A 16,361-nucleotide genomic window follows, 5' to 3' on the forward strand; every position below is an offset into this window, starting at 1 on the left:
TTTTAGGGGGGAAATAAAAGAGACTCATTGAATAGAGCAAACCTCACACAGCTGCAAGAATGCACTTGAAATAAATTAGATTTAATGGTGAAAAAAAAATCTGATGCTGAATACTTATTTAAACCATGCAGGTGAGAAAATGTCAGTTAGGCTGTCCATGATTTTTGTTTTGTTCTGCTATACTCCTCATCTCCTCTACAAATCACGCAATCTTTCATCTCCCATTTGTCTTGTTGCAGCTTGTTTTAATCGCCTCTTCTTCTAGCCTCATATTAGCATAGCGCTGCCTCCCGGCTTCAAAACCCAGACAGAAGTCATGTCTGGTTATTGTGTGGTTTGTTGTCAGTCAGGTTTGATGTAACTGCCCTCCCCGCTGTCTACTTGTAAGCTTTTAGGTCTAATTTAATTTCCTTTTAGGCTTGGCAAGTATCCAGTTTTAGTTATGGTTATTTGTGGTGTTTTCACTGTTCTTTTTTGTGCCAAGATTTGGATGATGAACAGTTCTGAGCTGGGACACATATGAGTCGACTTCCTGCAAATGTAAATGTGACTGTGTGCTACCTGTAAATGCAATAAAAGCGTCTGTTTACATTTTTAATACCAAGGCTGGGCTGCACCAACAAGGATTCATTTTTAAAACCCAATTAAATAATAGTTTAACTGAAAAATATGTTGCACCAAACTTTAAAATCAGCATAAACCTTTCTTTAATTCTCAATTTAGTTTTTACTCTAAACCTAGATTGATTTTGAATGCAACTTTTAAACCCACACTTTTATTATGGCTCTTTTTAAGATGGATTGAACAAAATAATTAAAGTCCTCAAAGAGAGCTCAGGGGCAGACTCCATTAATTCAACCAACAAACTTTTCCTTAAAGGAGGAGAAATCAGAGCTTCTCGCTGAGTCATCATTAGTAGGCTAACAAACAATATAGCATTTTTAAGTAAGTACTTTTTAACTGACTAGTAAACAAAATAAGGGTTTGTTAACTTTATAGCAAGCTGTACAATGTAATGTTTTGCTAGCTTTGTTGCTAGCAAAAATATGTTTTGTTAACCTTTTAGCTAGCTAGTGTGGTAACAAATGTAGCTAGCAAAAAATGTAAAGTTTTATTAAACTTTTAGCTAGCTAACAAACAACGTAACATTTTGTTTAGTTTTTGACTAGCTAGCAAACACTGTAAGTAGAAGAAGAAAAGGCCCCCCCCCCCCCCCCCCCCCCCCCAGAGATTTGTGATTTAAGAGACCTGTTCGTACCTTTTTTCCCTGTTCATTAGCTGCAGTGCCATCTAGCAAAACCCTGTCCATTAATGTCTCTGCTGTCTGGGCCTGCAGAGCACAACCTACCTGCTGTACAGCACCAGTGGTTTTAAGTCAAGACCCCCTCAGCTGAGGCCAAAACAAACCAGGGCCGGACATGAGCACTACCGCCCTGTGCTGTGGCAACGCACTGAGGCATGGCTCCACAGAGGGTGAAATGCCAAAGAAGTGCCAGCGCTACCAAGAAGATGTCAATTAAGTCTAATAAGGCATAATGGCTATGGAGGAAGTTGAGACAGACAAAATAAAGTGTAATTCCACTTGTATGTGAAACAAGAACACCAAAATACACTTTCTTCCAACCATTTGGAGTGTTTCTCTAAGACCATGACTAATAAAGATTGATACCCTAAATACACACAGGAATGTTTTGTAGACCACTGGAGTCTGTCGGACCGGTAGGTCATAGCAGGATTTTTCCTGATTGTTGTTTGTTTTGTTTTAGGCTTAGAAATCTACGAGCGACTGATTTGTTCTGCTGTGTTTGTTGTCTTACCCAGGAGACCTGTTATTACTGCACATGGAGAAAACTTTACTTGGGAAAACAGGCTGCCATGACTTAAAGCCCTATTTGGTTGTACACCTGCAAATACTGTTCATGTGGCTGACCACAAGCTGGAAAAGGCACCATTTCCTGCACTGCGGTAGATTATCCCGCTAATTCTTACGTGATGAACATGGTGTGTGGGCAAGTGTGGGAAAGTCGGGTCCCAGTGAAAATGTTTGCACTGAGACGATCGCCTCCACCTCGTCCGTCTCTGTGTGACTGACCTTTGTTGTCAATGAGGAATGTGTATGAAGCCAGGGAGTCTTGGTAGTAGGTGACATCCTCCAAGATGTAGGCTAGGTTCACATCGACGCCGACCACGCCCAGGAGCAGGTTACCGAAGTAACACGGCCGGCTCACGGTCATAATAAACCCTGGAGAAACAAGAACGAGAACATAAGAAAAGTTAATGCAACATCTCAGGTTAGTTTAACTATCTTATCTTTTTGAGCTCATTATACTGTATGTTTGCAATTTATTCCTGTTGACGGACACATTATGACTGGCTGTATGTCAGAAAGAAGCTATGGTGCTATAAAATTTCAGTTATTTTCTTCTTTTTGCTTTTTTTTCTTTAACATAATTAAAGATTAAAAGTGACTGCACATTGTTAGGTTCTATCAGCATCATATTTCCCTCAGAGTTCTCTGTGGCCTCAGTTTGTTAGCTGAGCTGATCACATTTAGACCAAGGGTTCACAAAGTGCAGCCTCCTGGGAATTATGTAGCGTTAGCAATGCTAGTTCTGTCAGCTAAAGGTGGTGATTTCGATGGATAGCTCAGCAGTTTATTGTGAAAGTGAGATGGAAAAGCGACCATGGAAAAATGCAAAATCATTGTAGAGAAAAGGTTTAGGGAATTTTTTTCCCCTCATACTTGGGGATAGATTAAGTGATGCAAACAGGTGAATTCGGTGCTCAATGAACTTTATCTTGAACGCCAATCACACGTCTTACAACAAGTTCAAAGATTTCTCTCTGCTGGCACGTTGCAGTGTGACTCAAAACATCAGTTTTGTCGCTTCAGTCCGTGCACATGCTCCAGCACTTTTGGATCAATCTTCCAATCTTTTCCTGTCCCTAAAAAGGCACTCAGTCAAAACCTCGAGAACCCCCAGTTTAGACAAGAGCCAGACCAGCTGCGCCCCATTGCCGGTCTTTATGCTAAGCTGAGCTAACTGTCTGCTGGCTCTAGCTTTATATTAAGCTCTCATCTACCTCTTGCCAAGAAAGTAAATAAGTATTTAAGTATATCCTAAAACTTGAAACTATTCCTTCATATTTTGATTTTTGATTTATGAATCTATGACGATTCAGTTCAATATTCAACTGATCTAAGCTTGTGTTCTTGAATGAGAGTCTTTGTTGCTCAAACATTTTAACGTCATTCAATATTTTTGTCTGCACGCTCTGCCCAGTTAATACCAAACCACTCACCATCTCCCATGGGGTCAGCGTAGGGCAGGCTGAAGCGTGCCAGGTCGATCATGCGGTTGGGCAGATTAATGTAGAAGCGGCCCACTGTTGTCTCCAGGTTGCTCAACTGGTTCAGCACCATCATGCTTCCTTTTACCACGGGCATCATGGAGGCTCCGGCCGACCCAGACGAGGACGCCGCGGAGGAGCGGTCTCGGTCAGACAGTCGGTCGACGCCGTACTTCACGGAGTTCTGCTCTGCAAGATCCCTCAGGAAGGCGAGCTCCTTCAGGCCTGTGACTCCCTCTGAAGGGGGGGGATGGGATAAAGAGTGAGAGTCGATGACGGAATATGTTTGATTTAATCATGCAGGGATATTAAGAACAAATCCGTAACTGACGGCATGGCTAAAGGCCTATTGAGGAGAGTAATTGTGCAAATGAAAGAGGAGGGAGTGGTTGACAGGAGGTAAAAAGAGTAAACAGCTCTTTGCTAAAGAGCGCATGACTCAAATTCCTATTATAAAAGGCAACCCACTGTTTTCCCCTCTAGCTGTAAAAAACAATTCCTTCAAGGAGCTGGAAGAAAGAAGTCTGCCACCAAACAGGGGCGGAATAGATCAACAATCTCTGAAATGAGAGATCCTTTTAACATCACGCAGTTCATGAAGTTAAGCAGCAAGAGATTTGCATTAAATTGGATCATTAATCGGGGTACATACTATACATTACCACAGGGATTTCCAAACTCTTTGGCAGCAGCAGCAGAGATATTTCATACATGCAGGCCCTGACTTGTTGATCCTGCATCATGATCTCTATAAGCTTTATTCGTACAGTCCCATGCAACTGCCAAACACAAATGTCATCTGTAAGGCTCAGAGATCATAACATGTATAAATCCTTCATCACTTTAAAGAAAATATGCAGCTCAGACATTAATGCACAGTTCAGACCATCTTTCCGAGCCTGGTAAGGTCACTTAGAGGAGGATGGATAACCGTGGCTGTGCAGCTGTCACCTGGAACATTTGGCATCCCCACAACCTATTGGGAGGGATAGAGTGCAGAATGTCTGCCAGTATCCAATCATTGAGTGGATTACAGCAGAATCCCTTTTTAATGCCAAGGCTCCGCTCTGCTGATCATCATGCTGGGCGCCTGACTGACGGGGGGCACCGTCGTCACGGATGGCAATGTCAAGCCAACACAAAGGAGAAATTTTGCTGACAGCACAAGTTTCTGTTCACTTTAATTTAAAAGGGAGTATCCATTCCCACTCTTTTTTCTAGGACAGATATGATGATCCTGAAAAATCTACCTCTTAATGTTAAGTTTCCTCGCCTGTAACTTTTACTTTCCTGTTTTAGCTTATTCTTGTTTTCTATTTAACTCTTATTTGTGTTGCTTTTATGTTCCTTTTACATTTCCTGTTTTGATGCTTTTTATGTTTTATGTAAAGCGCTTTGAATTGCCTTATTGTTGAAATGTGCCAAACAAATAAACTTGCCTTGTTTTGTAGGCAAACATGTTTAGTGCTTCTCACTAAAATGCAGTGTGTGCTTCTTTGAAGCCTAGCAAACATAAACCAACCCATGCAAAGGCAATTTTTAGAATAATTTGAAATCTGCATTGTGTAGGCCGCCAGCAGGTCACAAGGAACCAATATAATTCACAAAAAAATCTGACTAACAATTATAGAACTATGCACAATTTTACTGGAGGCTATTTTTGTGTTACCCACTTACTCAATCTGCATGTGCTGTGCAACTACAGAACCTCGCTGAGATGAATAAAACAATAACAGGGTTTGAGTTACTCCAGAAAAAGTATGGGAGACTAAAGCTTAACGTGTGGAATAACATCTTTAAGGCCTTAGCATCATTTCAGTCATGAGACACGCTGCTATCTCTCATCAGCAGTCCTCCAAAGTGTTGTCAATATAAAAATGGTCTTCATGTTTACACTGTCTATTCTTCTTTTCCTCCTCCAGACTTTGCAGCAGCCTGTATAACACTGCTTAAAAGTAAGTAAGAGTAAACAACAGATTGTTTTCGGGTTTTTTTCCCCAATCAAGTTGTCCTAACCTGCTCCGTGCGTCAGCTAACAAACCAAGCAATGTGTTGTTTGAAAAAAATGCTCATCCTGGTTCTATTTCTGTGAAGTTCCACGTGCTTTTCTCTCCTCCAACCCATTTTCTTTGATCAAAATCGACGCAGACACCCTTGACGTTTCTGTTTGCCCTCCAGTCAACACGGACAAAGAGAGACTAATTTACAAGGTTTAGAAGCATCACATCTTATATGATTCACAGTACCTGCTTTATTGGGATATGTCCTCAAAAAGGAAGGAAGGAAAATGATGGGAGTTACAACGGGGCTAAACAAGGAGGATTGCCCGCTTGCCCAGGGGAAGTAAAATGCAATGTTGGGCAAGTAAATCTAGCAACTCACTTGTTTTGAGGGTTGAGTATCAGTACTTGATACCATCAAGGCACTGACTGAAATAACCCAGTACCAAGTGGTAACGAAACTTCTCCAGTAAAACAATACTTGCATTCAATCCCTTTTGTACCAGATCCAGAAAAAAGTTCATGGTTTTGCTTGCAGAGAATCACCGCAAGTGTTTTTTTTTCATTTACTAATGTACAACTGGTCCACTACTGCAGCAAGAACATCTAGTAGCTACATACAGTGTGTGGTGGTGAGGTAAAGAAGCACAGTGTATCTGATGGAGTTGGCAGTTCAGATGCCACCAAAACCAAAGAAAAAGTATCGAATGAAGTACTCTGGTATCGCCATCAGTACTGGTATTGGTACTTTTATTTTTTTGACCAATACACATCCCCATTCCCCTGACTGTCCAAGTGGTGACAAATGCTTATACTGTTTCATAATCGATTAATGGTTGAAGTATTTTTTCAAGTAAAAATGGCATAAGATACTCTTTCCTGCTTATCTTTATTTATTATCATATTACGTAATTATGATGTGATTGTCATTGGCTTGTAGACCCAGTGTTGGACTTTGAGAAACTTAGATTGCCGTTTTTCATTATTTTCTGACATTTTATAGGTGTTGCAGCCCAAGATTAAACATGACAATTAACTTAAGCCTTGGTTGTTATTTGATAAGTGCTAACAAATAAAACAATTCGTACAGGGGCGAGTTAAGTAGATTTCTGACCAAAACATTAACATTGAACCCTGCTACAAGTAAGTCAACAGTCCCCTAATGATATTGACACAAAGTTGACTTAAAAGAAAATACATTTGTTATGAATAGACGAATTGTGATGGGGACTTTAAGTAGATAAAATCAGTTTTCAAGACTACATGTCTTTGATAAATTCAAAATAAAACAATTATATTCAGGTAATGACCAACATGAAGGGTAGAAATCATACACTATCCGGCAGAAGGGGAGTTTATTCAGACGACCGAATGCAGTTTTGTTGTGGGAGATGGGCGTCTCATCAGCACACACACACACAAACAACTGTGCATTATACTGCAGAGGGACTGCTGATCTCCTTGAACAATCAGCACTTCACATTTGGCAGGGGATGCAGGGAATAAGACACACACACGCAGCGGGCCTTTCAGCTGCGTGCACCAGCATCAGCAACAAAACAAATGTTTTTTTGGATATGCAATGCTAATAAACTCAGAGAGGACGATAGATTTCTGCATCCTTTTCATCATGGAGCTCTTTAAACAGCCAAGGTCCTCTGTCAGTCACACACAGAGTGAGCAGTGCAGCCTTTGAAGTCTCACTCTCTCCTCTCTTAGATGTACCTCATTTCCATTCTCAGATGCAAAAACAATTTGTATTAATGGTGGACTAATGCATGCACAGCAGAGGTGAGTGTATGTGTGTGTGTGTGTGTGTGTGTTGCAGAGGGAGGTGGGAATTAGAGGAGGCAGATGGATGGACAAGGACAATAAAAGACGAAAAGGAAGCACACACGCCACAACAACGTACACACAGACAAAAAAGGCTTTGAGGTTTCTGAGCACCTCTCTAACCTCCAGTCTACTCCTGAGCAGTGTACTAAAGGACATAGACAAAATATATTGAACGCACAAAAACAGCTCCCACAGAGCCAAAAGGGAATGAAGCTCTAGATGTGTGCAAAACAAACAAACAAAAGATTAATATGGTGAAGATGTGACTAATTCAGGGCCAGATATGGTCCGAAATACCCAAGTCAAGTAAAACAATCCATACAACAAAGCGTTAATAAGATGTGAGATAACCTAGAAAGCTACAGCTCTAAATTCAGTTTATTTTAGATGAGATTAGATAGTTCTTTATGTATCATGAGGATAATTGGTGTAGCTGTTGCAGTAAAAAGTATGAAAGAGTGTAAAATTATAAAACATCAATCAACAGGAGCCCGAAATCCACAAAGGTTAAGTTTTGCACTGGAGATACTTAAAAACACTCTTAAAATGTAATAAAAGACCAAACAGTCAGTAAAAGGGTGGTCTCACCTTTCCTAGAGACATGTCAAACACTTGCAAATGTGAGTACTGCAGTCCAAATAGCAAGGCAGACCATAGACTGCATGCTAAATAGGTTGAAATCCTATTTAATATAAGATCTGCGATTGAATGGAGTTGTTTCCCCTAACCTCCTCCTCCTTCTCCTACCCAGACTAAGGGAAGCTGAGGCAGGCTGCAGGAACACTGCAGGAGTGCAAGACAGGTGCAACATCGTAAACTGGCAAAAACAAGCAACGACAAGTTCTCCATTTAAGTTGATCAGCTGTTTATAACTGTCACTTGTCTGTCAATGTAAAACTAAGCCTGTTATTCTGAAAACAAAAGCACACTGCTCTGAAAAGACTCTGCCTGTCTCACTGCCTGCCAGACTTCATTAATGTACAGTATTGCTCAGTTTAACTGGAGCAACATCTTAGACATCTATTCCTACTACGAGATTATTAATTACTTCTTATGACTCATAAACAGACAGTAACTCATTAGGCAAACACTCAGCATTAATATGAAGTTTAATTAACATCAAATGAGCAAACTAGAGTTATTCTGACCCTGTACAGAAATTTCAAAGGGCTGTAGTGTTGTTGTTAGAGAAGCAAGTATTTCAGCTTAACATTTCACTTTCCTTAATTTCTGATGATAAATGTTTCTATGATTTATTACAGTAAATATATTACAGATTTCTCCTTTATTTCTCCTTGGTGAAAACTGGGCAAAAAAAAAAATCAACAAAATCTAGGTGATAATGGCATATTTATAATTTTTCATTTGCAACATAATATTCGTTTTACCAATTATCACTGATTACTGAGTAAAATCAGCAAATAATTTCTATTTTATCTTCATGCATACTTTTAAATTCTGATCAATTCCTGCAACAATATCTTGCAGCAGAAAAAAACGTTTTATTTTGTGGACAGGTGAAAAATCCAGGTGAAAATCAAATCAATAATTCAATCAATCAATTAATACGAGTGACCTACCATTCATGAGAGCGTAGGTGAGGATCATGACTGAGTTGTTAAGGTGTCGGTTCTCCTCTCTGACCACGCTCAGCGTCGCTCTCTTCTCCTGCTCGGACGACTCTCGAGACGTGATACCAGACGACAAATAGATGATCACCATGTCCGTGGCTGAACGAAAACAGACAAAACACACATCAGTTAATATTATATATGATGACAAGAGAGTTGATCATGTTATAAAGGTAAAACTGCTCATTCCTAAACATGCAGCGCCACCACAGTTTTATCATATTGTGTTCTTACTTGTGCTCTGTTTGCAGAGACTGCTGGTGTTTCGGAGCAGCTGGAAGGCCTTCTGGAAGCCAGCTGCGTGCTGCGTGGCCCCATCAGAGGCCTTGATGTTGGAGATGAAGGTGCTCATCTTCCTCTTGGTCTCGCTGGTGGCTGGAGAGAGCAGACTCTTGTAGCACTGGTCCAGGGAGCAGGAGCGAACCATCTCCGCCACTGACAGGATGGAGATCTGGAGGCGTGTGATAATGACATTGGAGTGAAACAATTACAATAATGGTATTTGTGGCTTTCAGAACCATTTAATCTTATTTTGCACTCTGTAGACCTCTAAATATATGTCTTCTAAGCAAATCAAGCTAAGAGAGATGAGGTTTATTGCCTGTCACTAACCTTGTCATGTTCATCAATGGCATTGAGAATGACCAGTGCAGAGTCCCTGGCGATTTGAAGCTGGGTGTCGGTTACAGACGCTCCATGGTCCACCATCACCACGATGTGTTTAGACTGGGGACGCACCGCAGACACATACACAGGCCTGCAGGAAGACACAGAAACTCCAATATACAGCAATATACCTACATACAACGCTAAAACTAATATTAATACGCACCGTAACAGCATCTACACAGTGATAATAAATGCTATGTCTTTGTCTTTCACCCTTTCCTCATCCATAAAAAACATAAAAAACTAAAGTAACATACTTAAGTTCCTACTTAAGTATAAAAATCCCTGCAAAAATCCCACATTATCATGGTGTTAAAAGGATAAATGATTGACTTGCAAAAAGCAGACCATGTGCTTATTCTATCCCTGTTGTTGGCATATTATCAGGTCTAAAATATTTGGTGCACGTGTTAATGTATGTATATTATAGGCTTGGTTGGGTATGGAGGGGCACAGATGTTAGAGGGGGTCAGCGCCTGCATGTGTGTGGTCTGCTGGACAACGAGACACTAACACAGGGTGGACAAGGGCAGTGATGTACTCACAAAGCCTCATTCACACTTGAAAGCGAGCCAAGAAATGTCATTTCTGTCATGGCTGTATGCCAGCTCACTGACTTGAACAGCAAGGGGAAAAAAAATCTAGAGTTGTTCTATTTTTTTCTTTTCTAAAAGGGAGAGAAAAACGCAAAAAAGCAGCAGGAAGACAAAAGAATATAGAAAGAAAAGACAAGAATGAAAGAGAATTCTTTCAGCCGTGGCCACAAAAAAACCCAAAACACTGGAGGTGTGAAATTCCAACAGGCTTTGGTGGTACAGAACCACATTCCTGCCAAGGGCATGTGTGGCCAGGGTGTGTGAGGGCGGCATGCCACCAGCGTGCCCTCTGGGCCACCCCACAGCAACTGACAGAGGGGACAGTGAGGACGAGGAGGAGGAGGACACTTGGCAAAGTGAGTCTGTTAAATTGTGTGTGTCTGGCAGCAACTTGGAGCTCGATAATAAAGAAACGTCAGACAAAAAGAGAAGCTGGACTCTACCTGCTGCGGTGCTCATAACTTCCTTTGCACTGGAACTTGTGGGCAGGGAAGACTGTGAAGATGCCCTCCTCTGAGCTGAAGTACTGCCACTTTATCCCCGGGTTGGACTTCAGGTTGTCTGCCAACACTGTGGATGTAAGAGACAGAGGGAATGGCACACATTTTAAAAAAAAGAGGGAAGGATGACGGGGAAAAGTGAGAGGAAGGACAAATGAAGAGGGAAAGGCAGGGGGGAAAAAGATTCAACCTTTAAAGTTAAGCTGCATTTCCAACAAGTAGTTCACTTCAGTTAAATAAATAAAACTGATGAAAACGTAAAGGGAGTTAGCGCTGAAGCTCCGGTAACAACACACCTGCAGTTAAAGGTACTGTCTGCAGCAGAAATGCAAAACAGATCTAGGGTTTTAGTAAATACAGGTACTGGTTTCAAGGGTACTACACTAGAAGTGTTTGGTATCGAGAACCAGAATCTCTTTGAGGACGGAGACCTTTAAAGTTCAGTTATTCGTTATTCGTCCGTCCACCTCAGTAAGAAAATGCAGTTATATGATGCTGTTTCAGATCAACACGATCAGCTGGGGCATCCAAGCATTAACATATTTCCAGTTAAGGTGTGTGTCGGTCCAGTAAAACACCTCTGTGAAGGTCTTGTATATCCTCAATCCTCAATATTTGCTCCTCAAAGCAAAAAATAAGAGCACTGGAAGGTCCCTCATCATGGCAGACCAGAACATTTTCCAGGTCAAATGAATGATCAGATAAGGAAATTGGGAGGTTCCCCTTGTATGCAATCACACTGTGCTGAAAATTCACTTTCTGTTTGTGAGCTGCCGCACACCAACTTGTCCACTTTCCCTCCAATAAACATTAGTGCACTGCTTTCTGTTACTGGCCTTTTAACACCAAATTCAGATCTAAATGCAAACTGCATTCCCCCATTCACACGTCTCATAGAATAAATTAAGTCCATGAAGAAAAAAAAGTTTGAACTGTTCGACTACTGTGAAGTCTACAGTACACTTCTTTCATGTGGATACCGGATGGCGATCTGTGTCGTAACTGACTGCAGGGGAAAGCTGAAATAACAGCCTTAACTACAACCTCTGCAGAGACACTGAGCCTAAGTATTTGCTCAACACTAACAGACAGTTTTTTTTTCTTTTACTAGGTCACAGAGTCAACAGTATCTTCACAGAGATCCCATCACAAAGCCGGCAACTTCCTTTCCGCTCGCTGCAACACAAAACGGCCTTTCACAAAGAGATTGGGGGGGGGGGGGGAGGATGGAGTTAGAGAGACACAAATAGAAACTTTGGGCTCTTTACCAGGAGAAAATAGAGACAGAGAAGGAAGAAACAGAGCGTAGCCTTCAAAAGTAGGCTTCATTAAAACGCCATGAAACAATACCGCAACTGTTAAATTGATTTCTGTCGTAGATATGCAGACAAACCGCAGCAAATCTGATCACTTTAAATCCTCTATCCTGCAAAGAGGCTTACTTTTACACTGGATTCAGATAAAATTACTAACTTAAAAAATGTACTCGGTAACCTAATCCAAGCACCACAATATTTAAGAAAAGTAACTTGATTACTTTCTGTTACTTCTGGAGTACCTCAGTACATAATTTGGTGAAACTGTCTTGCCCAACATAATTAATGTTTGTCCAGATATATAAACAGTATAACGTGCTTTACACACTTTATACTCAAATTTCCAGTAAACTGACCTAAACCATACACCTGCACGCACGCATGCACGCACACACGCACACGCACACACACACACACACACACACACACACACACACACACACACACACACACACACCCTTTCCTGGTCACCAGCATCACAACCTATGGCTCCAAAATATTTTTCAGTAGTAGAAGTACACTGGTTAGCAAGGTAACTCAATTTCTGTCTATCTAACATGAGTGTTTGGTCCATGTAGCTGACATTAATGGTTGGTTTATGTAGCTCATGTTAGCAGCTGAATGCAGAATTTGCACTGCGCTGTGATGTTGTTCCTTGTCTGATTTAAAGACAAAATACTGGTGAAATTTCCTCCTGATGAAAGCATTAGGTGATAAAGAATGGGCAACTATCAGATTAGCTGGTTTCTCTGAGATCGAATGGTGTTGTGAGACTCCTGCCTACAAATATAGATTGAAATTATTGCACAAATGTTGTCAGTATGCACATCAGATATCAGGCTGAAACAGTCCAGAAGCTTTAACTTAAGGGCATTTCTTCCTCACAAGACTACTACTTGGCTGGAAAAGAATTTATAATATTCAGTCTGTTTTCTCCGTGGAAGTTTGGTTTGATTCAGCCAGATATTACAATGTTTAATATCTTACTGCTAATAAATATTCATTGTGGTTTCTGCAGGTCATTAGCAGCTGTATGTATTCACCGAGGATTTAGCCGTTAAGCTGACTATTTGTTATTCTTCAAACGGAGGTTTTCATAGACAGGGTTAGGATTTCAAATCCTGTTAATCAAGTCTATCGTCTTTGCCAGACATGCTAACTGCCATTCTTGCATGGCAGCTGGGTCTAAATAGTCCTAAAATGTGGTTCTTGGCTGTGTTCACGCTGAATTAATCACCTGCTAAAGAGAACCTGCTTGACCTTTTCCAACCCTCCAGCAATCCAGCAACATTACAAGCCAAAGACAATTTGTTTTCTATGGGAGGGGCGGAGAGCCATGTGAGAGCCATTCAACTAACACGAAAAACCAAAACAAATTAAATTCATGCACAAATAGTTTAGTTAAACGTGAAATCATCTAACTGCCAAACATCATAAACAACATCAAAATCCACCTCCGGCTACATGTGCTTGGCAGACAACTTTTTACAGACACAGCAAGTTCTTGCACACCACCGTCACCCATCATACATCATCCCTGCCCCGTCACTCCATCCGTCTCTGAGCCTCATATAAACAGGAAACACTCAGTTGTGTTGACAGTGGAAGAAGGGCTCTATATACATGTCAGGCTACAGTGCTCCACTCTGCCACCGATGTTTAGATCTCCCCAGAAACAGACGGACAAGTCGAGAAACAGGACCCGAACCACACCCGTTTCCTACAACCATAATGCCGCTATTTGTAATGACCTGCTTTGATACAGCTGCATCTACAGCCACACATAAACACCCCATATGTACAACGTTAAGTATCACACGCAAGGAGAGAATGTTCCAGATATTGCAAAGAAATCTGAGGTAGCTCTCTTTCACTGTATAAAAGACAGTATTTACACAGACAGACTTATTTAAATCTAGACATTAAGTTGGGTGAGGTTATACTCTGGTATACAATGGCTGGCACACATCAACAACTGCGCCCTCTATCATTGTAACATCGTGATTTAAAAGGTTTCTGAATTTGAGGCAGTATGTCCCTTCAGAGTTAGGGTTAGGGTTGATGCCTTAGTTGAGATTTTGAGAAAAAAATCAAGAGGCTGCAGCTGCTGTTCATTGCACTACATCGTCCATTGCGATGTTTCACTGTGGACACCATCTTATGCCAATTCAGGAGACGTTGCCAAACCCTGCAAACCATCCAATAGCTGTCCAGACATTTCACTCAAAACAACAAGCATGAACCAAAGACACCGCCAAAGTCATTAGGATGTAGTCTCACGATACCAGACAACCATCATCTTTGTAATCGTTTCCAACCAGTTTTAGCAACAAAGGCTGTTGAGCTCTATTGAGCAACTCGAGGACTGAAGGTTTGACAGTTTATTAGAATGTATTGCCTGAGAACATCAGATGTCTGCAACAAATTTTGTTCTTCTAGATGCGGAGATGCCTTACTTCACAGGATAAGAAAAAAATCTGACCTGCTGGTGGCACGAAATGGAAAGTCGGGATCATAAACATCATTAAGATATGGCCTTAAGGACCATTTAATTTTCTGTACAAAATTGTACAGCATATATACAGCATGTATATGATTATGGGTACAAAAAGTTTTGGAATCGGTCCAGTAGTTTACTTCAGTCAGCAGCTGCAAAACAGGATGTGGCATAAAATGATACTTTGGATTCGCACTGACCCTTTAAAACACGAATGTCACACAATAACACAAACTAACAAACCAGTCGAGGTAGTGATAGACCAACAACTCCTGTGTTCTCGAGTTAAAATGACTGTTTTTGTCAATGCAGTCTGGTGGTTTCGAACAAATCGATGTAGAGGCTGTTTCTGGTTCTGTTCCTTTCCATAATGTTGTCAGACATTTATGCAGTTTACACTTACCTAAAGGATTATGTTGCAGCCATTTTGCAGCCTGTTTTGCAGCTTGCACCTGAGGCGATCTACTGGGCAAATTCCTAAATGTTTGGAGGTATTTGTTAGTATTTGTCTTTAGATCCCAAATGATATAAAAATAGGTCTCAGGTTTTATGAACGTACAGTTTTGTTCCTGATGCAGTGAACTGAGAATTGATTAATCGCCAACTATTTTAATAATCAACTATTGAATCCGTTTGTATTATTCTCTTAAGAAAAAAATTTTAAATACTCTGATTACAGCTTCTTAAATCTGAATATTTTCTGGTTTTCTTTAGTCTTCTATGACATTAAAGTGTGCATCTTTGGGTTGTGGACAAAACAAGATATTTGAGGATGTTACCTTGGACACTGAGTGACGCTGTTCACCATTCTCTGACATTTTATCAACCAAACAAACCAATCAAAAATAATTATTAGTTCCAGCACCAGTGAGGACTGACGATGAAATGGATGAAGAAAATATTGGAGGAATAAGAGCAAATTGGAGGTGACATCTCTAATCCAGAGAAATGGATGAAATTGCACAGAAGGCAGGCTGCAAACAGCAAAGTGTCCTCTAATCACAGCACTCCACCTCTCCACCCATCTCTCATCTACCTGTCTTTTCACCCCCACCTGCTGGTACCACTACTGATGCCTCCCACATCCAGTATCTCTCTCTCATCTTCCCCTAACCACCCCCCCCCCCCCCCCAAAAAAAAAAAGTAAAATGGAAGATGAGAGGGGTGATGATGGAAGGAATACAATACAGTCTTGATACAATTACTACATTTCAATCAGCTCTCACCCCTCCTTTCTTCCTCTTCATTCATCATTCTCTCCCTCTCAATTATCTCTCACCTGCTACCCCCCCCCCCCCCCCCCCCCCGTAGCTGCTTGTTTAGACTGGGCTGAGACAAATGGGAGAGAATGAATACGCTGGGAACGTGGGGGTCAAGGAGGGCTGAGTGTGAGGGACAGGGAGAGGAGAGGGGAGGCGGAGGGGTAACTTGAACTCGCCGTGACTGGCTTGTAAGGAAAATAAAACCCAGCCGATGGTGACGTGTTGTGAATGGCAGTCATTATGAATGGTTTGCAGAGAGAGGAGCAGGCTGGGATGTCTGGAAGAAAAAAATAGATGGAGGAGAGCAGCAATGGGATGGCAGGAGAAGAGCAAATGATGTTGGAGGTTTCCTGTAAAATGGGAAGGAAGTAAACTGAGTGTTCATTGGAAATAAAGATCTTTTGCTTTTAGACGTGTTCAAACCGTACAAATCAGGATAAAGGCACATGCTTTCAGTTAGAAACGGCAATGATGAGTTTTAGAGAGAAGTTCATATCCTCCTTGGTTTTCACCTCCGAACACACGGCCAGTTTGATAATCGACTATACAATCAAACATCACCAGTTTGGTTTGAAAACTATTCAGTCATATCAATATTTTATCCCTGTACAACAACAGTTAACTCCTGCCTCTGTAAATTAAAATTTGCGCTTAACTGACAGGGAAATTACTCAACAGGAACATCCCTAACACCTTCGGCCTC

General features: G+C 41.1%; 1 protein-coding gene across 1 annotated transcript in view; it reads right to left on the bottom strand.

Moving 5' to 3' along the window:
- cachd1 (cache domain containing 1) overlaps nt 1–16,361 on the bottom strand; it is a 110,640-nt gene that overhangs the window by 31,814 nt on the left and 62,465 nt on the right. Inside the window, exons 5-10 of the mRNA XM_084723667.1 lie at nt 10,527–10,653; nt 9,431–9,575; nt 9,053–9,269; nt 8,768–8,917; nt 3,304–3,588; nt 2,093–2,242 (exon numbers count right to left, since the gene is read on the bottom strand). Of these exons, the coding sequence (XP_084579793.1) occupies nt 2,093–2,242; nt 3,304–3,588; nt 8,768–8,917; nt 9,053–9,269; nt 9,431–9,575; nt 10,527–10,653 (1,074 nt within the window). The remainder of the gene's footprint in view (nt 1–2,092; nt 2,243–3,303; nt 3,589–8,767; nt 8,918–9,052; nt 9,270–9,430; nt 9,576–10,526; nt 10,654–16,361) is intronic.

The sequence above is a fragment of the Lutjanus erythropterus genome, chromosome 7, assembly GCF_056507025.1.
Source record: "Lutjanus erythropterus isolate fLutEry1 chromosome 7, fLutEry1.hap2, whole genome shotgun sequence".
NCBI classification, from domain to species: Eukaryota; Metazoa; Chordata; class Actinopteri; order Lutjaniformes; family Lutjanidae; genus Lutjanus; species Lutjanus erythropterus.